Source organism: Psammomys obesus, unplaced genomic scaffold (genome assembly GCF_907164565.1).
Source record: "Psammomys obesus unplaced genomic scaffold, mPsaObe1.curated_primary_1811, whole genome shotgun sequence".
Lineage (NCBI taxonomy): Eukaryota > Metazoa > Chordata > Mammalia > Rodentia > Muridae > Psammomys > Psammomys obesus.
The window spans coordinates 523380-548531 of NW_026592439.1; the positions used below are offsets into that span (position 1 = coordinate 523380).

Genomic DNA, 25152 nt, shown 5'->3' on the forward strand with positions numbered 1-25152 from the left:
TAAGACATTTTTTTTTTCCTTGAATAGAAATTAGGGAAGGAATTCAGGCCTCTCGCCCAAGGGTTAGTTGACCCTAAGTGAGAAGGTGGACTTGATATGAGCTCTCAGTTCTTTGAGACAAAGAATTTTGTACAGTTAATATGTTTGCTAAGATCCAGAGGAACAAAATATTCAGAGCAAGAGCTCTGCAACTCTATATGCATAGGAGCTACCATAAAGAGAGCCCATGGGTACCATGGTGCACAGTTTTAATCCCACAACTTAGTTACCTGGTGCTGGTTCACACTTCTAGAGTCTGATCCCGAGCGGTTTGTTTTTGACATATTTAAGGACAGTAAAACTTTAGAAAAAAGTTTCCTCAGGGAGCATACGACACTCCAGAGGCTGCCACCCCTCAGCGCAGGTGGGTCAGGCAGCACTCTGACGACCAAGTGTGCGATGGTGAGAAGGGAGAGGAGGAGGAGCGGGATGGTTTGTGTGCTATGAAGAGAGGAGGAAATGGAGATGACAGGGTCATGAGGAACAGCTGCCTAAGTCATCACCTGACACTTCCAGGTGTGTCAGGCGTGGGCTGCCGACAAAATGGCTCCCAGTCACCTCAGATCTCTCTTTGCCCTCTGCCCACTCTCTGCCCTCATCTCTCTCTGTCTGCCTTCTCTCCTTGTTCTCTCCTGTTCTCTCTCTGTGTCTGCTTGTCTGAGTCCATCTCTCCCTGTGTCCCCATTCTTCTTCCCTCCCCCAACAAATGTCTTATACCAGATCTGTTGCCTGGTGTAATATCTCAGGGGTACACCTCGGCACAGGCCTGATCACAACAGCAGCTCTATGTTATTTGAAGGATAGTGTGTGTGTGTGTGTGTGTGTGTGTGTGTGTGTGTGTGTGTGTGTGTAGGCCGCTGGCACTAGAGTATAAGCACCCTGAAGGCTCAGACCTGTGTTTTGCTTCACTGTTAATTATGTTCTGTCTGTTGAACAGTGCCTGGCATTGGTGGTACTCAGTAGTGCTGCTGAGCAGATAAAAATATGCATGCATAAGTGAGTGCATGAGATGATGCATACAGTTTTGCTCCCCCCCCCCCCCCCGTCTTCTTCTTATTAGGTTTCTGTGTTGGAGAATTTATTGCTCATATCTCACAAGTCCAACACCACAGAGCTCAGAGGGGTGTCTGTGGTGGGCCTGTGACTTTGCACGCTGACGATCTGGTGGTTTTCATTGCCTGCTGGTTGAGCTCAGGAGGAAGAAAACCTCCTTTTGCACCCAACATTGTGAAATATTGAGTTCATAGATTCCAGGCACCATTTAATTAAAGGGGGGAGGTGGAGGGATGGATGATAATTAGGATTATCCTGATTATTTACTGTATGAGTTAGTTTCCAGAACACAGGAGATGGGGAGTGATGGAGCCTGAAGCTCAGGCCCTGCCCACAACCGACCACAGACTCAAGCCACACTCCTCTGACAGAAATTAATCTTTTCCTGTGATCACTGTATGTGTGTGGGGGTCCTCCCCTCTCCTCTCACAGAGGAGGACATTTTCCATTTTCCCCCACCACATTTTTAACAGGTGGGTTTCAGATTTCCCCTTCAGCACTTCTTGGCAGACATCAACTCTTTTGTTCTCACTGAAAATCTATTTAAAACTTCTTCCATTCTGCTGTCCAACACGCATCTTCTCAAACTGAAAAGCACTTGAGAAAAGAACACACACATGAAAAACAAACAAATAACAGGACACCTAAACTTTCACTTTCCACAACAGCCAGTTTAATGCATTCCCTTTCATTTTTTATACACATTTTATATACTTCGTGTCGGCTGAAGTGCTGAGAAGAGAGAACGTAGCTTCTGCTCCTCCTCCTTTTCTCTCCTCCACTCCCTCCTTCTTTCTCCTTTATTTATTTTGGAAGAGCGTCTCATTTATCTCAGGCTCACCTTGAACTTGTTAGCAGAGGATTCGGGATTTCTGCTCCTCTTGCTGACACCTCTGAGGAGCAGCTAATTGCAGACACACACCACGGCACTCAGTTCATACTGTGCTTGGGCTGGAATCTGGGGCTTAATGCAAGGCATTTCTTTCCGTGTCGAAGTAATCATGGCTCGCATTCAGTGTCACACATTACCTTTTCTACCTGTGACGCCATTGCGTCTTCTAGCTTATAAAAACCATGTGACCCGTCATTTTGTGTTGTCGTTTTTGAGAAAAGGTCTCATTATGTAGTTCAGACAGACCTTAAATGCATAGTCCTTCTGTGTCAGTCTCCTGCGTGCTAAGGTTATAAGCACATGTGTTGGAGGTTGGTCTGATGCTTGTATTTTAATGCTAATTACTTGCTCTCAAGATCTGGTTACTGCCCTATCCTTGTTGTGAAAACCTGCCTAAGATATTATTCCTGATTGGTTTGTTAAAAGGCCTAAAACCTGGGCAGGACAAAATGGGATAGGCATGGCTAAAGTTCCCCGGCTCTGGAGACAGGAGAATCACAGGAAGGAGAGAGACATATGGGAAGAGAAGATAAAGGAAGTTGCCACTATGGGTTAGTGTGGAGAAGAAACCACGTGGCCTGGGAAGAAGGACTCCAATAATGGCGTGGAAAGACCCAGATAAAGAATACAATCAAATATTTCTAAGATTAGGGATGGAAGGTCACCCAGATAAGAATGGTTAAAGTGGATGGCATTGGAAGGGGGCTGGGAGGTGGATGGTGAGGTTATTGAGACAGCATAGGTAGATTATCTGCCCAGCCTAAGGTAAATAAGGCAATTTTAAAATCTAACAGGTGTCTGTGTCTTTTTGACTGTGATAGCAGGTTAAATAATACTGCCATAATAATTATAGGGCAAATAATAATAAACATTATTTAGCATGGTACCATTTTATTCACAACAACACACATGCCACAGTAAACTATGACTTTTTAATTTTAGAAAAATGTAAATGTATAACAACAATAACAATAAATAATAATAATAATAATAATAATAAGGATTACTGAAAGGGTCTTCTTATATAGCCCATGCTGGTTTGAAACTTACTATGTAGTCTGGCCTCAAACTTGTGGCTACTCTTCCAAATTCTGGGATTATAGAGTATACCTCCCCCCCTCCCCCCTCCACCTGGCTATCTAACATGTCTTTTCAAAATTTAACTTAATTCCATTATTTTATATGTATAGATATTTGATCAGCGTGTGTATCTGTGTACCATGTGCATGGTACGCATGCAAGCCAGAAGTGGGTATCAGATGCCCCGGAACTGGAGTTACAGATGGTTTTGAGCCACCTTGGCAGTGCTGGGAATTAAACCTGAGCCCTTTGGAAAACCAGCCGGCGCTCTTCACTGCTGAGCCACCTGGCTGGCATCCTAGCCTGGGTTCTTATAGTCTGTGCTCGGTTAACCTTTCTGTTGTCTCGGTCTTAGGTAGCTTCCGGAACTTGCCTATTGCAAATAGCAGCATAAGGCATATTTTTGTTTGTAAATTCCTCGGTGTCTTTTTATTATGAGAGATACTGAAATAAAATCAGAGAATTATTTTTACCTGGACAAATTTGAAGGCCCACTTGTTCTAGCTGCACACACTGTAAATAGTAATCTCCTCTATGTGCTGTTTTGTGCCCTTCCTCTCAACTTTGTGAGACTTTGGGGGAGCAGTTCCTTAACACATGCTGATCTTATTCGAATAATATCTTACTTATTAATAGAGTTAGAGTAATAAGAACAACAGTAATGTATAGCATTTACATCTGTGCCTCGGGCAGATGCTTACACAGCTCTGGGCAGAGGCTGGCCAGACAGATTTGCCACGTATTAGGGCAAATTATGCATTCTGTTTTTTGCTTTTATTTCCCCTCAATTCTGCTTCAGGCCATTTTCTTGGTTTCCTCTTCCCTTTTTCCGTAGTTTTATTTCTGTTTTCCCATCCAGCTTGTATTTAGGAGTGTCCCCTTATACCAGACACTTCTTCTTTTTAGAAACATATTTCTTCTTTTTAAAACATGTATTTGTCTACTTGATTTCATACCCTTCAGCCCTGGATCCCAGTTCTGTTTCAGTACTCTCGTTTAAGACATGTAATTTCTCGTTCTGGGACCACGTCAAATGCGCACAAGGACGTGTTCGTGCACACACACCGACACACATGCACACAAACACACACGCACCTGCTGCGCGTGTTCCCATGCCTCTTACACAACACTGAAAAGGAAAATGAGCTCCATGGGCAGGGGATATGTCTGTTTTACCTAGAAGACTGACCTGGCAAATGTTCTCAATAAATACGCCTTGAAAAAGTTAAACAGCTGTGAGGGCTTTCCAGCCACCAAACCCCAGACTCTATCCCTGACTCTAGGGCTCGGTCTAGATCCAAATTGTGTATTCAGGCTATTTCTCTGTTGAAAAAGATGTGCTCCCCTCTAGGCCTAGGGATTACACTTTTCCCTCGGAGTATGTAAGCATAGGTGAAGTAGAGGTTAGGGGTCCTTGTGCTTTACGAAAGGCTTTGAGTGTCCATGGATGGTACCAGCAAAGCATAGGTGTTTAGTTGGATTTTCTGTCCTTGTCCATTTTGGCCTCTGGTACCTGCATACCCACAAGGGGCCTGTGGGACTCTGTAGCCACTGTTTTTGTGGCTCCCTATAAGGCAGTTCATGAGGTGTCAAGCAGGAGCAGAGTGTGCTGAGATAACCCACACAAGTGTAACACAGTATCTGCCACACAGCTGGTGATTTCATTAATAAATTAATACATTTATTTTGGACAGGTAAACTTGCTTGTGCTGGCTACATCTGTCTGCTCCAGCAATCAGTCTTTTGGGGATAGTCCTGATCTGAAGTTCTGGAATAGGATAGGACTTGAGATCTTGCCCCAGGACCTTAATTAATACGTACTTACGTGCCAAGGCATCTCTCAGCCTTTTTCTCAGGACTAACTGACAAATTCGGTCTCATCTGCAGAAAGGAATACAGATTCTGAGTTTGAGGGGCGTTCTCAGCAGCCAATGAACCTCAGAGCCCAAAGGAGCTTATCCTGGAAGTAGGTTTCGGTGCTAAAACAAGCAGCAGAAGCAACTTATAGGGGACGAGGCTTATTTTGATTTTCGATTCTAGATATAACAATCCATCCTCATCAGAAGGCATGGTGTCCTCAGGGGCATGGTCTGTGTTGGAGAAAGTTTGTGGTGGCTGCGTCCCCACATCACAGTGGGCAGGACTCTGCATGAGGTAGAAGCAGAAGGCCCAGCCCAGAGCCGGAAGTGAATGTTGCCCACCATCTCCAGGCAGGACCTCTCTTCTGCAGCACTCCTAAATAACACTATTGACTGTCCAAACTGAACACCAAGCATTCAAAGACAGGACCCTGTCTGTAAAGCACGCTTTGGACTCAATCTGTAACATTCGTGCCGTGGCTCGCATAGGCTCACGGTCATCGAACACTGCGAAATGCATTCCATCTAACTCCAAGAGTCCTCAGCCATAACAGTCCAATGTCCAATGTCTTTTATGAGATGTAAGGCAAACCCTGAGCTGTGAGCTCCTATGAGATAAAAGAAAAACTTACATACTTTCATGTACAATGGCGGAGGAAACACTCGCATTCCAAAAGGGAGGAATGAGAGACCCGGAACCTTTATACCTGGCATCCTGGATACATGGTGTCATCATGTGTGCCCTAGGGGATCTGAGGAGGCCTGTTTCCATGACCTTGCTACTAAAGCACCCATAGCCTCTTCTGTGGGTGTATTCAGTGCCTTAAGCTTCTCTCAGTAGATGCTCCATGTTCCTGGCAGCTCCAGTATCCTGGAGTCTGTACTGTGACTTACGAACTTTGCCTTCACAGCTTCATACAGGCTCACACAGCAGTTCCACTCAGAAAGGCCAACCTCGATATACCTCGCCTGGCTTTCGTCCTCTGGGGCTTGGTGGGAGCCTCAGTGGCTCCCCAGCTTCTGCATTCTGCCATGTCTGCAAAGCCCTCAGCCTGTGAATGTTGCCATGTTCTGCTGCCACCTCAGGAGAGAGCCACACCCCCTCAGGTCAGGAGTTCAGCAGCCTCTGAGAAGCTGTGCAGCTGACTCTGGAGAAACGCTGTTCCAGGCGGGACACTCTGTGTTCAGCCACTCTTCCTTTTAAATGCGAGCTGCTCAGGTGGGGTGTTCAGTTCATACCTTGAAGTTTTTGAAAGGTAGGGGCTCGCTCTCAGAGCCCCATTTCCATTGTCCTAGCACAAAGTCTGGGGTTACTCTTTACAGGAGCTCATCTCTTTAACCATTACAGTACAAATGGAAAAAAAAAATACCCACTTGTCAAGAGTTCATGCTACTTATCAAATTGTATGCTTTTTACACCTTCCAGTTCCTTTTCTTTGTTTTGAGTTCTTACTCTAAACATGGATAAACGTAGCAAGTATGGCTGTGCCGCATCTTAGGTGCTGTGCGGTCTTGAAATTTTCTCCATCACACAAATTAGTCTGTCACCCACGAATTCAACCTCATTCACCATTACTGGATGAACAAAGCTAGATTCTTTGTCAGAATGTAATGCAAATGGATGTGTCCCAATACCCAAGAGTCATTGTTCCCTGAAGCCCTTGAATCTGGTCTTCAACATCTGTATGCAAACACATAGGTCTGGTGGGGAAATATTTACATTCAGTCTATGGCTCAAATTTGCATTTTTGCTCAGAATGCTGAATTCTTTCTTTTTTTTTTTTTTCTGGAGGGAGGGGATGTAGTGGCACTCTCTAGATAACATTTTCAAACCTTAATGTCTTTGGCATGTGTGGCGTTGCAGGCAGGGAGCCTGGACTCTTCACCTGCAGGTGGACATGAGGAAGAACATTGAACATGAGTAGGGCTCTGGATCTCTCGTAGGAGACAGTTCATCGCAGACACTCTTCTAAAGGGACCCGACCCATAGCTCCTCCATGCACAGTCTTCCTGTTCACTCTTAGCTTAGAGAGATTATTCTATAAGGGAAATAGATTTATCTTTCTTTATCCTTAACAGATCTCTCAGTCTTATAATAAATTTGCAAGTGTTCAATGTCACAAAGGAAAAAAAAATATCATCTTCAGCACCCATATCTTTTTGATTGTTTTGGAGGGAAAGGAAAAATAGATGAGAAGGCACCATCGTTCCTGCAAAACACAGACTGTGAGGGGATAAGCCATGCATCTTTCCATGTCTGCATTTTGATAGGAAGGCTGCAAAACAGATGTAATGTAGCCAGAGCAAGTCAATCTCTCTCCTCCAGTTATCCGCTGCTCAGGGGCAACAGGAGTCTCTACCCATGACCCTCCTTTTTCCCCCGCACATAGCAAAAGCCATAGCTCTTCGCCTCATCCATGACTTCAGACAGAACCCTTCTGGTTTTCTTTATCATTCTAATCTAGAATCCCTTTTCTACCCTATTTTCATCCATTTCCTATGTTTTGGGGATAAACTATCTAGGATACACGCTCAAAGCTAGATGGCCCCAACATGTCTGGCATCACAGGGAGGGAGGGAGGACTCTCCCCTGAAGACAGACATGAGGAGCTGGCAGGGGTCTGTTTTAATCCCCTGAGATTAAGTCTAAGAAATGTGAATCTAAACATGAGCCAGGCAAAGGGATGAACAATTAAGATGAGACCTAGTTATTCCCATCCTCCACCTCTGCCCCTGGTCCCTTTCCCCTAGCTGGACTGCCTTGTCAGGCCCCAGTGGGGGAGGATGCCCTTAATTCTCCTATGGCTCAAGGTGCCAGAGTGGGTTGATACCCCTTGGGGGCCTCCTCTTCTCTGAGAAGGAGAGGGGGAATTGGCAGAAGGGAGGCATGAAGGTGGGACTGGGAAGAGAGGAGGGAGGGGGCTGGCTGGGCTGTAAACAAACAAACAAAAAATAAATGGGAAAAATATGAGAATCAACTGTAAAGCTTCTTACCGCTTTGGGGATCTGCACAGTGGAATAAAATGTGTTTGATGCATCTTCTTCCGGATTTGTTTTCTATTAATAAACAAACAACAAACAAACAGTCATCACTTAACTCCTGAGTCACATTGACAAGGCCGGGCAGACACACAACCCGGAGTAAGCAAAGTACAGGAGAGTATGAAACTGTATAAGGGAAAGCATAAGGAAGTATGGAGAGAATGAAAATGAGGTTCTGGAACAGGCATAGGTAGCTGACATTCTCTCGTTAGTAACTGCCATAATACTGCATGTTCATCACATTTAAAGAAAGTCATTGCTTTTGTTCATATTTTTCTTCATTTGCTTTAGTGTATTATTGTCCATATTATGTTTCAATGAATTTCAAGGTGTGTCAAGATATGTCTTATAAACTCCTAAGGTGCCTAAACACTACATGAAATTGTAGTGTTACAAACTGATTTATCCAATAGTTTCTCCTGGAGAAACAGTAAGGGTGCCCAATGGACCAAAAGAAAGCAACAGTAATAATAATAATAAAAAAAAAACAAAACACCAAAAAAACCTCTTGACCTGAGAAAAACATCCTGAGTTCGCTTAAGTTTATTCCTGACCCTGCAGAGTAGCCTTGAAGTCTCAAGGATGTAACCTGAGTAAGAGAAGAGGGAGGCAGTGACAAAGTGATAAATTTTGACTTAAGAAGTTAAATAGTCTACAAAAGCCCATTTCCCACCTCCTGTGAGGAAGTAAAGATTGACACCGTAAACTGTGAAAAGAAAGGAAGGAAGGGATGATTCATGTAACTGCTCCTGTGCTACAGATTTGGGTCAGAATCATGAGTTCTAAAAGTCACCAACTTCTGCACAGACATGAATTAAGGTACGGGAGGCAGATTGACTGCAGGTTAAGGACTATACATCTTATTCCTCTTTCTCTTTCCATGATACCCAATCTTGTAGAGAGAAGTCTCAAGTGAAGCAAGGAAAGACTTAGAGAGATGGAGCTGGTCACACACACACACACATATATATATATATTCCTTTGCACGCGCGCGCGCGCGCACACACACACACACACACACACACAGGAAAAGGAAAAGGACTTACACTTATATAAGGGATTGTGGCATAGTCTGTATTCTCTTCAGTGTGAGGGCAGAAGTTGGGGTTTTCCTGGTGGCTGTCCACTCTCTTCGTGTCTTCCCCACAGCCTGAAACCATGTTGAGGGAATCAAAGCCTGCCTCTCTTACCACTCGCCATCTCCCCCGGCTCACCACCAACCCTGGGTGGTCTGCTCAGGGTAACCAACCACCCTAGTCATAGTGAAGTGGAAATTTTTCTAGGGCATGGAACTTTCAGTGTTAAAATAGAGCAAATCCTAGACAAATCAGAATGAATCAGTCACTCTGTTACTCCACTTCCCCATCCCCAAATCAAGGTGACCAAAGTGGGAAGTGGAGGAAGTCAGGAATGTTTCAAGAATGTCTCTGACAGAGAAGGGTGAACCCAAAGTCTGCATTCATACATGACTGTTGCTGCAATTTTTCATTTACAGCCCACCCTCACTGCCACCAAGGATAGTATCAGTGGGGAGTGGGGAGACAGATGAGGGCTTTGGGACACAATGGGGGACACACCGTGGGAGACAGAAAAAGGCTCATCTAAGAGGAAAACGTGGTGAAGAGGTAAGAGGGCTCTGACAGGGATGAGCTGTCAGACAGGAAGGGCGGAGAGAGCATTGCTGCCAAGCAGGAGCAGAATCAGCCATGTTGGATCTGTGTCATCACAAAGGTCACATCTGTACGTCCTTCTGAGGAAAGGGCAGGAGTGGGCACTAGAGTGGGTCCCTGTCCTCAGGAGAGAAGGCAAGGAGTACTCTCTCTAGTTTGGATCTAAGGCACACAGCCTGTGTGTACATCTGTGTGTGTGTGTGTGTGTGTGTGTGTGTTCATATTCATGTGTGAGTATGTGCAGGTGTGTGCACATTCGTGCATTGTGCAGAGTGCATGTGCACAGGGGGGATGGCCAGAGGTCAGCCTTGATTGTTGCTCCTTGTCTATCTTGTTTTATGAGACAGGATCTCTCGCTGGCTTGGAACTAACCAAGTAGGCTAGGATAGCTGGCCAGCAAGCACAGGGGTTCATCTCTCTCCCCTTCTAAAGTGCTAGGATTACAAATGTATGCTACCACATCTGATTTTCTTTTTTTAATGTGAGTGCTGGGGGTTTGAACTCAGGACCTCACACTTGCATGGCAAGCACTTTAACGAATGAGCTGTCTCTCCAGCCACTGACTGTGCACCTCTTAAGAAACCATGCCCTCTGATCTTTATATCTTTAACACTAAACCTTGCACACAGATTGACATATTGCTTGAGGAGTAAAAGGGAGAAAATATATGAAGAAAAAGCCCATACATGCTTTACCATTTTCTTTCATTCTCCGCATAGCAATAAAAATAATCCCTGGAAAGACAATGAGCAGGATGGACACCGGCATGACGCAGATGAAGACCTTGGGTAAATTTTGATCCTTGGTAGCATCTTGAAAGAGAAAATGAGCAAAGGCATGTAGAGGGTGGACGAGTGTGTGGTGGAATCAACTAGGGAAAAGGGTCTAATTTTCACTTTCCTCCCCCCTGGTGGTTTCCCAGAGGCCTTTAGTTGACACAGACCCTGTTTCCATAGGGACTGGGAACTAAAAAAGATAAAGTTTCTTCAACCAGAGGCTCCTGTAAAAAGGAGACTGTCACCTTTGCAGTGATTCCGGGCAAGGGTGGGGACCGAGGAACTGTTGCTGATGGGATTCCTGGCCACACAGATTAAGGTCTTGTCTTTCTCCCCCAAGCTCCAGGAGATTGGGAGGTTGGCACCATCATGAAACTCATCGACTGCCTGCCCCACGGTTCTCCAGCTGTAAGTCACATTCTCTCCTCCCTGTTCTGTAGAACATGTCAGGTTGATTCTGCAGGTGCCATTCTTGTTGTCTTGCCCATCCATGGTGATGCTGGGCTTTGACAGATACTCTGTAAAAAGAGTAGAAGAACAAAGGACGGAAGGTTGCCAGGGACTGTGCACGAAGCGCAGCAAAACAGCTCCGGAACTCACGGCCTGCGGCCCACTGGATGGCACAACCACAGGGGATGTCTTGGAGAGGTAGAACCCCACGGACTCCGTATCCTGAGGACTTCGTGCTCTGCTTGCTGCCCCTGTGGTCACCATATCCCCATAACATGTGAACTGTATGAAAACTCTGAGGAGGCTGCCAGCCCCTCACATCGGTGGCCGTCTCATTGCCACCGATCTCTTTCAGGCATGGCTGCTGGAGCAGATTAACTCAACCACCACTCTCGAAAAGAACCTGCTGATGTATATTGCTAGCAATGACCGCTCCCCTTCCTTAGCAAAGCTAGGTACGGATGTTTTTGCTAGTGGCTCTGACATACAAAATCTTAGGGAACAACCTGAAGTTCAGAAAAATACACCCCTAGCAGTAAAGCCAGGGACTTTTTGAGGTTGGTGAGCAAGAAAATAGCCCAGAATAACACTGGCTGACATCACTCTCTCACTGAAGCTTCAAGGTGGTTAATTCCTTGTACCTGTTTTTGCCCTCAGCTTCCTGTTAAGATTTAATAAGAATTATTAACGAGTACATGCTTACCTTAAAGATTTAAAGTAGAAATGGCTGATTATTTTTATATAAAAGTTTAGATTTGTGATCCTCTTAGGATTTTTATTAGATTACCTTTTAAGATAATTTATTCTTTCTCTGTAACCACCAACTGCAGCCTTCCAGTAAAGAAAAGCTGGCTGAGAAATCACCTTGTTTGCTCACACTCTGTTAATATATAACAAATTGCTTAGTTATAAGTGTATATGGGTTCTTGGGAATAACTTGTTTTTTATATTTATTTCTCACCCATAATACATACAACACTTGATCATGTGAGGGTAATTGGGAACATGTTTTTCTTATGTATACTCATTCTAGTCATTCACTTGGAAAATAGACTGTAACTACATTGTGATTTTTATACTGCTTGAAAGATCTTGCGGGGCTGTGTAAACGGTGGGAGAAATAGTAAAGTTTCTGGAACTCACTCTTTGGTATTTGTTCTATCCACCAAATGTATATGTGTGTGTATATGGACAGTAGCTGGAGAGGTTGGAATATTTTTCTATCCACAAAAATGTGTATATGTGTACGTGTGTAAGGTTGGGTTGGAACTTGCTCTCTGGAGTTTGCTCCCAATGTGTGAATGTGTGTGTGTGTAAAGTAAGACAAGTTTGAAAAAAGAAGCTTGTTGGAACCTACCTGCTGGAGTCTGCCTTACTTCATCATCAAGTGTGTGTGTGTGTGTGTGTGTGTGTGTGCGCACGCACATGTATGGTCTTTTCTCTCCTTTCCTTTTTTTAGATGCTTTGCCATTACCGGTGGAAAGGCCCCGCAAGGAGCCATCAGCCTTAAGCCCCATTTGCCAAGTGGAAGCCCCCACCAGGAAGGGACCACCTCTTGCCCACCACCAAGAACAATTAAGTTCTGGCCCCTCGGTTGGCCACTATCAGTAGAAGGTGTGGTTGCTAACTATCAGTTACAGCCTGGAAAGTTGGCACAAGAAAAAGTCTGTTGGGTGACCAGCCAGCCACAGAATCCATGCCCCATCTCAGTTTCCCCAGTTGATGTCAAAGCTGGTCTTCAATAGAAGTTACTCTTAAACTCTGCTTTCTCTGAGTTATCCTTCCATATCTAGGCCCCGAATCTCCCTGGGAAGTCCAAGTAGGATGAAAAAAACCCAACAATTCAGACCAGAATGTCTTATTCTTTTTTTGTTTGTTTTGTTTTCTCTATGTGTTCCTGGCTGTCCTGGAACTAGCTCTGTGGAATAGGCTGGCTTTGAACTCTCAGAGATTTGCCTGTCTCTCCTCCCAGAGTGCTAGGATCAAAGGCCTGTGCCACCACCACCCTTGCAGAATTATTTTATTCTTATGTGGGAAAGAGATCTCTTAAGTCTCCTCAGCCCTAGTTATGTAGCAAGAATAATAGCCGCCATTACAACAAAAATAATCATGCAACAAAAATGTAGTGACGTTCACCAAGCCTAGCGTTAGGGCAAGCAGTGTGCTTACTTGCATTTTAGGTGTAATCTAATCTTTATCCAGCATGTTGGTATAATGTTCTTGTGGAATGTATACAATTTACCCTTGTTCATTCAAATGCTGATTTCTCTACCCCACTATCTGGTTTCAATACAGACATTGCATTTTGATGCTTATTCTAAGCATCACCTATCTCAAGTTTGTGTAAACATGCCACCATTTGTTCTCTGTATTGCCAATAAAAATAACCAGCCAATGCTGAGCAATGGAGAGAATAGGTGGGACATCCTGGTCTGAAGGGGTAGAGAAAGGAAGAGTGGGAGGAGAGATCTGAGAGGAGAGGACCTGGAAACATCAGGAGAAATGAACAGAATCTAAGATATGATTAAAAAGCAATTACAGTGTGGAAAATCTGAATGGGAGTAAGCTATGTGGGATTAAAGGTTTAGGATGGAGTAATTATTGCCCAGTATTGTGCTCTAGGTTAATTAAATAAATCCTAGTCTCTGTATGGTGATTTGGGTATACAGCTGGTTTAGGAATAACCTCTGTTTAACTAAAGATAAATCAATAGTAAATATTAATAATCATCAACACCAGAGGCTTCTTGTTGCATGCCCTTAGACTTCCTTAAACAAACTCCAGGAGAGAATAATACTGGAGTAACACTTCTCACAACATTCTTGTACCCACTCCTTTACACTCAGAAGATCAGCAAATGGTTTATCGGAGAGATACTGAGAATGTGGCATTCATTATCTGTCCTGCAGCTTTGTCCATTAAAATACTTTCTTCCTCTTCATCCTTCCCCCAGCTAGATTTTCTGCAGATTATGCAATTCCTGTTCACTTCTACTGTCTCTATGGAACATAAGCCCGGATGGAGGTGCATTGCCAATCTCCTGCAAGCAAGTCTTGGGTCCCATCTCCTGGCTTCTCTGACACTGTAGGTCAGTGCACAAGACAACTAACTCTTCTGGTAGACAACTAAGCGATTGTTTTGTGAGTTAATTTTCTTGGGTGGTCTTTCTCTCCTCCCCCTCTCTCTCTTCACCTTTCTCTTTCTGTTGCCCAGGCTAGCTCTAAACCTTGGCCCCAAGGAGTTCTCCTGCCCCAACCTCCAGAGTAGCTATAACTAGAGGCATGAATCACAGTAGCTGGATCTTATCTTCTTTCTGATTTTTGTGTCTATGTCTCAATTTCTTAGAGTCTGTAGGGAAAGGAATGTAATTTATATCTAATACTCTTCTTAAGGTAGGTGTCATTATCCTTACATATGCACAAACTAAGACTCTAAAGAAAGCAACTTGGCTAAGGCCATACACATAATAAGTAGCCAATCTTTTTGTTTGTTTTGTGTTATTGTTTATGAGACAAGGTTTCTCTGTGTAGCTCTGGTTGTCCTGGAACAGACCAGGCTATCCTAGAAATTAGTGATCCGCTTGCCTCTGCCTCCAGAGTAGCTGCGATTAAAGGTGCCTGCCACCACTGCCTGGCTGATAGCCACTTTTTAGGTTGCCTGTCATCTACACTGCACAGCCTCTTATAGGATCTCAAAGTAAGCAGAGACCTTATGCATCAGTTACATGCTGTCTGTGCAGGGTCCTCTGCTCCCTGATCTTTGCCAACCTTGACTTGAACCTCCTCTGTGCCAGGACGCTCACTACATCCATATGTCAGCCAGCCACCATTAGAACTGAGCCTGCTTACCATAGACATGTAGCTGATACTCCTGGGTGAAGGGAGACTGAAGTGATGGAATGTGAATTTCCACACGGTAGACACCTGAGTCATTCTTCCTCAACTGTCTGAGAGTCATGGAGTAGCTTCCATCTGGAATGACTATCCTTTTTCTCTCATTTTCTGACATTATGACCTTGTCCTTAGTTTTGATGGCAAGAAACAACGTCTTGAAGGTCCATATGATTTGGTCGACCTCTTTTTCAGTGATATTCACAGTGAAGGTCACAGATCCACCAAGGGCACCAACCACCTCTTTCAGTGTTCCAGAAGCTGCTGTTGCTGCAGACAAAGGAAACCATAATGTAAGCTTTTGCCACAAATTACCGTGTCCTTTGAGACCTTTGAAGATCCTGAGAAATGTCTCTAAGTTCAATAGAACCAGAACCTCACCCACACAAAAGCATTGAGATCAGAACCTTTTGCCTGCTAGGTCACATTCGAAGAGACCCCCAGCTGAGTAGACCAAGCTCTTCAGTGAACTTGAAAGCCCAGCTCCATCCTCAACAGGTTCCTGTGTGCACACAAATAAGGAAGTTTCTGTCTGGGTCTCTTAGGACCGTCAAATTGCTCCAGAGGAAACTCTGTATGAAGTCGATGAGCTAGGCTGCCCAAACTGGAGCCAGTGGTTCACAAGCATAAATCAGGTTAACGGGAGAACAGTATATTTGTAGTAACAGCAATAGCTGACATGTTTAAGGATGATGTATCTTCCTAGTTTATGAGATATTTGGATTTGAGGTCATCCCCACCAAAAGTTTTCATCCATTTGAGTTCTAAGATAGGTGGGAAGAAGGAAGGTGAGTCTGAATGTTGGGAAGCACTGCTTGTAATGATCACCCCTTGCGCTAGAGAATTCAGAGAGGTTCTCATTCCATAGGAATTATTTTTTGTTTTGGTTTCTCTACAGTCTTAGCTCAATGTAGAGCATGACTCTGTGTCAAGTTCTACTGGTTACATAACCCCACGTGAAAGAATGACTCTTGGTGGAACTTCCAGAAGAGACCAACTAAGTATTTCCAGTGATGATCACTGGGTGATTGTCTGTGATAGTATAAGGGACAAAATCTGAGGTTCACAAAAGTCCCTTTGATTGGGACCAACAACTTAAAGCATGTACTATGATTTTCTTTAGTTGTTAAAGTTCCCAGACTAAGAATTTTTATAGCTGCATCTTATAGATCAGGACCTAATTACTCCCTTAATTACAGGTCTGGAGGGATCTACCAACATTTGCTAAGATAATATTCAAAAGTACTGATTTCTCTTCCTAGAACAAATTTTCATTTTCAAACATTTTCCCTTATAACTTATCAGTCAGTGCACGTATACTTTGAATTTCTCTAATATTTTCAAATTATCTAGTTAAATAATCTGAGTTTTAAAAAAGCTCCCTACTTCCATAAAAGGAAGGCCAGTGTGGTTTTAGACTGACTTACTTTAATTGTCTCCAAATATGTAAAAATAGTACCAGTAAAAGTTACAGACAAAAATCAAATTTATTGTGATTTTTTGACTAATTGATGAGTTCATTCTTTGTTTCAACAACAGAGATAGAAAGGGTAAATATCTTGAAGCCAGATAAAGACTGGATAACACTCGTCCCCCAAGTGGGTCCAATTCTTGGGCCTTCAAGTAATTTCCTTTTCACATTAGTTTTGGGGAGATATAATTTGGTATGTATTAGTCCTTTTCTGAAGTAGTAACAAAACATATGTGGCTGGATAGCTTCTAAAGAAGAAGAGGATTATTTAATTTACAGTTTGGGTGGTTGAAACTCTGAGCATGTGCAACACCATTTGTGAAGCCTTTGATGAAACCTCTCTTGGTTGGGTCACAAGATGGCAGAGAAACAGAAAGGAAACCATCCTTGAGCAGAAGCCAAGAACAGATAGGATTCATTATAACAAATCTGCTCTCAGGACAGTTAACTCACTCCCAGGAGGCAGCGGTAATTCTTTCTCAGCATGGTGCCTTTGTCACCCAACACCCTACCCTAGGCCTCGTCTCCTAAAGGTTTTAGCACCTCTACCTCACTACAGTGGGGACTTAGATTCTGGTATCAAACTCATGGGTGGGAAAAACCACATCCAAGCCCTAGCACAAGCGATTAAGTGACAAAGCTCTCGGAGTATGGCTTCAGTGTGTTAACACGTACATAGGCCAGGAGGAAGCTGTCTTTTTACTCTCTCGCAGGTGGTTTCTATTTTCTCAGGGTAAATGTCACCAGATATGAGTTAGTGTGGAGTAAGTGTGAAGAAACACCTGAGATTCACTGCCTGTTGTTACAATAAAAGCGGAGGATGACATGGGGCAAAGAGCACTAAGTAACAACCACCATCACTTTTCCTCCTCCTCCTCCTCTTCTTTTTTCCTTCCTTCCTTCCTTTCTTCCTTCCTTTCTTTCTTTCTTTCTTTCTTTCTTTCTTTCTTTCTTTCTTTCTTTCTTTTCTTCCTTCCTTCCTTCTTTCGAAACAAGGTCTTACGTGGTCCAAATTGGCTTCAAACTTGTAAAAATAATGGCCTTGAATTCTTTCTTTTTAATTAATTTTTTTTTTTAGATTTTTAAATTTGATTTTGTGTATGAGTGTCTTGTCTCTGGGTATATATAAATATCATGTGTGTGCCTGGTGGCTGCCAAGGTCAGAAGAGGGTGTTAGATCCCCTAGAACTGGAGTCACAGATGGCTGTGAGCCAATGTGTGGATGCTGGGAACCAAACCCAGGTCCTCTGCAAAAGCAGCAAGTGCTCTCAACCACTGAGCCATCTCTCCAATGTCAAGGCCTTATACTCTTGATTTTCCTGCCTCCACCTCCCAAGTGTAACCACACTCATATCAAACAGCTCCGTGACATTTCCTAAATAGTGGACTAATGAACAAAAACACGGTTGGTAAATTCTAACCAGTTTGATTTTATTATCCCAGTTGACTGGGAAAAGGGATCTAGAAAGCAGAGACATTTTAAAAAAAATGTTTAAAAATGAACTGAAACTGGGTTTTTGTGTTGGCTTGACTACTCTAGGTATGACTGCAGTTTTTCTATGTCTAGTAGATCATTTTTGCATTGGCAAGAATTATTTTAGGAGCTAAAAACAGAACTGAGGGCTTGGGCAAGATGGTCATGATCCTTGCACTCACAAAGTTGTGAAAAACAATTGAGCAACTCCCTGTGCTACAAGGAGAGATGTAATAAAAGCTGTGAGGCTACTAGGAGAGGGCTAAACCTGACCTGTGGAACCAGAAGGTCCTAGAGTCTGTACTTGCAAGCATGCCCCACCGTTTGACATAGCACCATGACAGTCATCTGAGAGAAGCCTGAGGCTTAAGCTCTAAGGCCGAGATAATGATATAAGGCTGTGGAAAAATACAAAACCCACTTGTTGCTGGACAAGCATCTGGGGCTCTTCCCTCTATTGATCCTCAGTTTGTGTGTGTGTGTGTGTGTGTGTGTGTGTGTGTGTGTGTGTGTGTGAATTAGCCAATGACCAGTCTACAAGTATTAGGTCCCAGATTACTCTATGATGGCATTGCTCTGTCTACCAGGCCTCTCTTCCTACCAGGATACTGCAGTATGAAAAAGAGCTCTCTGTCTTCAGTGTGAGTCAAGGGACCTAGGATCCACTCTGGTTCCTCCAAAGTCATAATTCCAGAAAGAACTACCTTTGTTGATCTCCAGAACAAGCTCAGGAGATAAGAGTTAACACATTCCATCTTATAAATGAGGATACTAGGGCTGAGTGACTTTTCCAAGGCCATAAAAATGGCAGGAGTATAGCTCAACAGTAGAATACTTGGTGGATGCCCATGAGGAGCTCTGGGTTTGAGAGACAGGTTAGGGGGAAGGGACTGAGATCCTTCATCTCAGAGGCCTGTGTTTTGATTTTTTTTCACTTACCTCTTTGAGTTTCAGTTCTCTGATACTGTATAGAAAAAAAACAAACAAACAACTTCATATCCTAGTAATTAGGGGAAGTTTGAGAGTGAATGTGGATCTGAAAGTGGTTTTGGCTGATCCTAGTGGGAGGCGGGAGCCAAAGGCAGTGGGTGCTTTGAGAAGGCTTTGTATTTTCCCTGTTTCATATCTGCAACATGTAAGAAAATAGCTCCCCAAATAGCAGTGGATGACTTCTTAGAAAGCCAGAGGCTCAGACACCCCTGCACATCTCCCAGGCAGCCCGCCTATAGAGGCGGTGGAAGGCGGTGGACCAGGAGACCATCTGTGGTCTGCCTTTCTGTCTTTAGTGTCAGGAGCATTGGCACCTCTGAGATATACTCCAGAGTGGAATGATACTCCATCTCTTCCCTCTTGTCAGCTCTGTTTCATCTTGTCACTTCTCTTCTCCCTCTTGTTACATTCCGCCCACCAAAGGTCAAAAGAAGCAACCCCAGGATGGAACCTCAGGAGGAAGACACAGGGGAGGGCATTCCAGGTGCAAAGCTCAACCAACGGCTTGCCAGCCCAGTCCAAGGGTTACAAATGGACCAGCACGTTGAAGCTTCCTCCTCATGGAAATTAAGAATAAAACATCTCAGAACTGGGAGGAGTCTTCAGCTGGTAACACTGAGTCCAATTCCTTTCCATCTCCTTGTCGGGGAGATTGGCATCCAGAGACTTAGGGTCAGGAGGTCAGGACCCAAGACACCAAAGACAAGATTTCCCCTGTGTCTTTGGCTATAGCTGGAGTCTCAACATCTTTTTCTTTCCGAGGAGCCCAGCGAGAGGTGTAAGGGAGGCTTTGGAGCCTTTTCACTTACAGAGAGGTTTCAACCACATATACAATCACTCACGCATTTCTGTTCGTGAGTGAAAAGTACTGCTCTCATAGGAGCAAATGGTTTGGGATGTGTGGTACTTTAGCTAACTTCTCCTTGTCTAATGTCCCCTGAAAATCACACTGTAGGTCAATACCATGGGGTACACACACACACACACACACACACACACACCAGAACTCACACACTTCCCAGCTCATCACACCCCCTGCCTCACACATCAGCAATCACCACTCTGCCTCTCGATTCCCCCACTCCTCTGCGTTGTTTCTGGCTCTTTGCAGCAGCCTCCCATGCCCCTCCCTCATCTTTGTTTCCCTTAAAACTGTTGCATTTCTCAATCACCAGAAAACACCCAGAGAAACAGACTTCTGTGCTCCTTATCCTGGTGAGAACATCCAGGCTGCAAGAGCGACCTCCCTGGCTCCTGTCAAATTGCCCAGAGTGGTATCCCATTGATGCAGCCATATCCCCAAAATAGTGCTACCTATTTGTTGAGGTTCTTTCTGGTTCCTATCTTGGTCTGCTGTACCTGGAGAAGAAATCCCATCTGGCTCTTGCTGTGGAGGACCCAGTTCAAATACACTTTAACTGAATACCTTTCTAGTGTCAGGCGTTACATTGGTTCGAAAGCTTGGTGCTGCCTCCAGCTTTGGAACTCACTTTCTGCTTTACCTTGTAATGTCTGTGTGATCTAGCCTGTGAAAACACAACCTCTCCCAGCCTAAATTTCCTTATCTTCAAATCCCTGTCTTACAGATTTGTAAGGAGATGGCACAAAGAGTCCCTTGGAGGGTATTAGGAGCTTAAAGGGCAATTGTCATTGAATTAATTTCCCTTTGACATCTCACCTCAAAACATCACAGTAATTCTGCAAGTTCCTTTTGATTATCTGTTGTGCACAGGAAAGCAAAGTGTGAAGTACGAAGTTGTTTGACCACAGCAATCCAGCCCGGAGCTAAACCAGGAAGCTCTCATCCGGGGTCTGAACTGCTTCTACTACTCCCATTGGGCATTAAAGAACAACCCGAACTCTTTTCAGCCGTGGAAGATGTAACACCAGACTGCCCACTGCTTGCCGGAGCACAGCAGCAAGGGGCATACCCTGGCGCTACAGACGATTCAGGTGAGCACCTGCGCTTTTCGAAGCCCTGGTATGCCCTCCCCCACCTGCTCTTTAAGTTCTAATTCTGATCACCATTTCCGTTCAGGGAGAAATTTTAGAAACAAGACTGAGTTAGGACAACATACTTAGGGCCAGGTGCTTCCTAACGGTGCAAGCTTTGATGAGTTCAAGGAGGAGTAACAGCCCATAGGTCTGAATCAGCTCATTTTGGGGAAGAAAGGATTGAAAATGGTATGTGGTTTGGGATCAAGCTATTTTAGTTTAGTGTGTACAGATATGACACCCATGACAGTACCTCAGAGAGAGAGAGAGAGAGAGAGAGAGAGAGAGAGAGAGAGAGAACCTTCATGGTCTGACTCTGACTCATGTTAGAGAACACTGAGAATAATAAAATCTTTCATGACTATCATACCTATGAAAGGGCCATGAAGTCCCTCAGTCCTTCATATGACTAAACAGAGAGGACCTGCAATAGACTAGTTTCTCAGTAGAGGCAGACTTGGTCGCTCAGTTTAAGAGAAAAAAAATTCAAGTGGTTCCCTCCATTCTTAGGCATAATCATTAAGTTCATGCAGAAACTTATTCAGTTAAAATATATTTGTGAATACGAACATAATTGTAGACCTTTACTTCTAAAACTTTTCAAAAGGAGGGAAGGCTAAAAGATGGAGAGACTGCAGTCCAGGGGAGCTTTGACACTCTCCATTTGACAGAGCTGGATGAGAACTCAGGTCTCCTACAACCCAGCCCAAATTCTTTCAGTCTCTCCTTCCCTGAGGTAGTCAGAAGAGACTGTTGGAAGAGCTGTTTTGGTTCTTTCCCCCTCTTCTCCTTGCAGACATCAGTGTCTAGGTAAAAAGCAACACTCAGTGGGGACCCAGGAGCCTGGGATCATACTTGAGGCTGAGGAAGTCAGGAGAATGGGATAAGATATGGTTAGACTCACCTGTGAGCTGACAGAGGACAGAGGTAAAGATGACGCACACTGAGAAACCAGCCATATCCTTTTCAGGTCGTCAGTCAGTAAAGTGAACAAAACTCACTCTAAGGCATCTTCTCTAGTCCTCAGCTGGAAATTTAAATAAAGGAGGAGGAGTCAGGTTAGAATGACTCATCTTTTATGTCACCTTTTATAAGGCTCTCAGAAGGAAAAAGTGATTGATAAGACTCTTCTTTTTTGTTACAGATGAGGAATCACACGCTTTGTAGGAATTTTTAAGTAGAAATCGTTTGCCTTCTTCACTTTACCCATTACTTCTAAGAGAGCCAGAAACAGGAAATAGGTTAGATGGGGGCAGGGAGAGCAGAAGGGAGAGAATAATATTTAATAAGCTTTTCTCAGTGCCAGGCATTGGGCTAAGAACACATACATTGCTTTATTTACTCTTCACATAAGCTCCATAAATGAAATTCGACTATACATCTTATTTTACAGTTGAGAATTTAGAGCTTAGGGCTTACGACAACAATATCAAAGGCTCCTTTTGGAGCTAGAGAGATGGCTTAATGGTTAACAGCACTTGGTACTCTTCCAGAGGACCTGGGTTCTGATCCCAGCACTGACATAGGGGGACTGAGGGGGTCCGGCACTTTCCTCTGGTCTCAGAGGGCACTTACACAAGTGGAATACTCATATTCAGAGACATACATATAAATGACAATAAAAATAAGTCTAAAGAAAGTTTAGGAATAAACTTTAGGAATAAAAGGACAACTCATAGAGTGGAAGAACTTTGTAATGTTTTCATCCCATGAGAGATACAAACACATATCTAAAAAGTCCGCTATTCCAATGAAAATTAGGAAAACTAAACTAGGAGTCCACGAAATTAATCTCAGTACCTGGGAGGCAGAGGCAGGGCCAACTTTGTGAGTTTGAGGCCAGCCTGGTCTATACAGTGAGCTTCAGACCAATTGGGAATACATAGTGAGACATTATCTCAAAAAAAAAAAAATTAAAAGATACTCAAATACTTCATTAAAAGTGTGTCCAAATGGTTGATGAAGAGAAAACACAAAACACAATGAAAACAATGCAAATATGAATGCTTAAAAGTTCAACAGTGGTATTACTAAAGATAAATATAAAACAATTTAATAATATTTTTAAATAAAAGGAAAAATGGTAAAAACAAAAAGAGAATAATAATCAAGCTAAATAGCAGATGTAAGCCTAACTACACTAATGTTAAGTAGAAATAGAAAAACACATTTAGTTAAAAATAAAGATTATTAAAATAGAATTAAAAAAAAAACCAAGAATGAAGTATTTAATTTACAAGAGCTATACCTTTAAGATACAGATGGGGAGAAGACAAGAAAACAAGAGGACGGAGATTCCAGCTCACCAGATTTCAGGAGAAAAAAAATCCCTGAGAGTAGAGCCGTGAAGGGAAGAGCAAGAGGAAGCCTGAAGAGGTGTATTTAAGCCCAAATGCAGGTGTGTCCTAGGTTATGAACTTTGGTCACTTTTATCCTTTTCCTCATGGCTTCTGAGGATACTAGAAGAGGCACTGTGACACACCAGGTTTAGATTCTTACTTTTATGGACGTCCTGCCTCTCTCTCAGCATTCAGCAGCCTCTGTAAACTCCTGCCTCCTTCGCTGTCCTCAGAGCACTGGGTTCTATTGTTTTTGTTTTTCATACATTTGTGGTTTTGTATTGGGACTGGGTCATCTCAAGTACTGGTTGATTTTTTTTAATTGGATTTTTCTTTTAAGAGGAATATTTAGAATGACTGGGTTGTAATAAGGTTGGGATTTTTTTCTTTTTTTCTTTCTTTTTTTTTTTTTTGTCTGCTTGACTAGTGCTTGAGGCATCAGGCTAGGTCCCAATACTCCCCTGGGGGGAAAAAAAAGACTGCTGTCAAAGTAAAGGCCCATCAAGAACATATAATAAGACGCAAGTAATGAATGATCACCCCTTAATCTCCACACATTGTAATAAGTAAACAAGAAAACAAATATTAATAGAATTTCTGTGGCTAGTAATAGAAAGGAAAAGAGCAAGGAGACTTGTGATTTGCATTTTGTTGAAAAAAAGCAAAGGAGGAAAAATTTTAAAATGAGGGAGCAATATGGACAGGAGTGAAAGTGGGGAATGAGGCTGTTTTGGTTAAAGACAGTTTAAAAAAAAAAAACGAGGTAAAGAAATGTAATATAATAACCAAAAAGAGTCCAAGGTCTCAGAAGTCTGGGCCACAGAGACTCTGCAAACTGGCTAACCAATGGTTTTGGGAAAGCCCATTTAAATGAAAATGAAAAATTAAAGAGAAAAGGCAAAGGGAAGAGAGTAAAACTAACCATGAGAGCAAAAGAGAGAACACGGAAGGACAGAGCTGGTTCTCTGTACAGATACTGGGAATTCAGTGAAGGAGAAACACATGTGAAGAGGAGTGTGGCTTGGGTTTATGTGTGAGTGTGAATGAGGTCCTGTGTTCCCAGTCTCCACTCTCTTGGTACCTTCCTGGGGCTCACAAATGCCTGTTACACCCGTGAGGCCGGGTCACAGGTGCTGGCCTCATCTGTGGGAAGTACACTGGATAATCCTTCCAATGTTTGCTGGATCACTTGGAACCTGAATCTTTATTCCTCATTTCCACCTCACGAATACAGCCCAGGGTTCTGTTTCAAGGTCTCGTCTCCACAGTCTAAGGTATTTGTTGACTAGGTTTCTGCATATAGTCGGGTGATGCTTGCTTCTGTTTCCTGAAGAGGAACTCATGGTCAGTCATGGGCTCTAAGGCTGCTGACTCAGTTGTAGTTTTTTTAAGGTAGAGGGGAAACCCTTCTGTTTTCCCTTCTAATATCTCTATAACAATTGTGATTTGAAAGTAAAAGCTGGAAGGTCGGGGTTTAAATGGTCTAAGTTGGGATGGTGGTGGTGGAAAGGAATGGCAGATGGAGGAAAATCAAAGTAAAGATTGAAAACTTACTATTACATAAGTTTATTTAAAATTTAATAATTAGAATTTGAACAGAGCTACCTTGTATGGATGGACAACAGGCATGGGTCATTAAATAAAAATCCCAATGCCAGGTATAGAGCACCTCCTTACCAGCTGTTGGTCACAGAGGTCAAGGAGGCTCCCCAAACAGTACAAGATATCAATATTGCTCTTGGTTGTCCACTAGAACTTGACAGTAAAACCTTATTGCTAAAGACATCAACCACATACACACAGAGAACACAGAGAAATCCACCTGGAACTGAGCTGGAAGCCTCCTCCCTGCTGGCTAGCTTTCACAATTCTGGAAGGTTCTGGAGGCTCCTGGGGTTGGGGGAAGCCACCAATAGTCTCACCTAACTTTAACTCCGCAAGCTGTAATTCTGACCTACCTGAAGAGACGGTACAACAGTGGTGTGATCATGCTGAGGACAGCCAGTTACTTTCCGGTTGGATTTGAGGCCTGTTTCACAGGAAGGAACCCACGTTTGATACTGCAAACTTAGTCAAGAACCATTGGCTGGGTAAGTCATAGGTGGCCCTCAAGGGCAACCTATTACTGTTGT

General features: G+C 43.4%; 2 protein-coding genes across 5 annotated transcripts in view; one reads left to right on the top strand and one right to left on the bottom strand.

Moving 5' to 3' along the window:
* Positions 1–3009: 3009 nt before the first annotated feature.
* On the bottom strand, positions 3010–21794 carry Slamf7 (SLAM family member 7). Of its 3 annotated transcripts, none has more exons than XM_055613314.1 (7): positions 21586–21794; positions 14710–15021; positions 10657–10929; positions 10331–10447; positions 9012–9115; positions 7918–7980; positions 3010–6809 (listed from the first exon to the last, which is right to left on the bottom strand). In XM_055613314.1, the coding sequence occupies exons 1-7, from the start codon at positions 21638–21640 to the stop codon at positions 6738–6740; spliced, it is 996 nt and encodes a 331-aa protein (XP_055469289.1). In that variant the 5' UTR covers positions 21641–21794; the 3' UTR covers positions 3010–6737. The 3 variants fall into 3 exon arrangements, with proteins under 3 accessions (XP_055469289.1, XP_055469288.1, XP_055469290.1); XM_055613313.1 differs by having other exon boundaries at positions 10322–10447; XM_055613315.1 differs by lacking the exon at positions 10331–10447.
* The window catches only part of Cd48 (CD48 molecule), a 59690-nt gene continuing 55104 nt past the window's right edge, over positions 20567–25152 (top strand). For both annotated transcript variants that reach the window (XR_008720838.1, XM_055613316.1), the window contains exon 1: positions 20567–20639. The gene's annotated coding sequence lies outside the window, so the exon portion shown is untranslated. The remainder of the gene's footprint in view (positions 20640–25152) is intronic.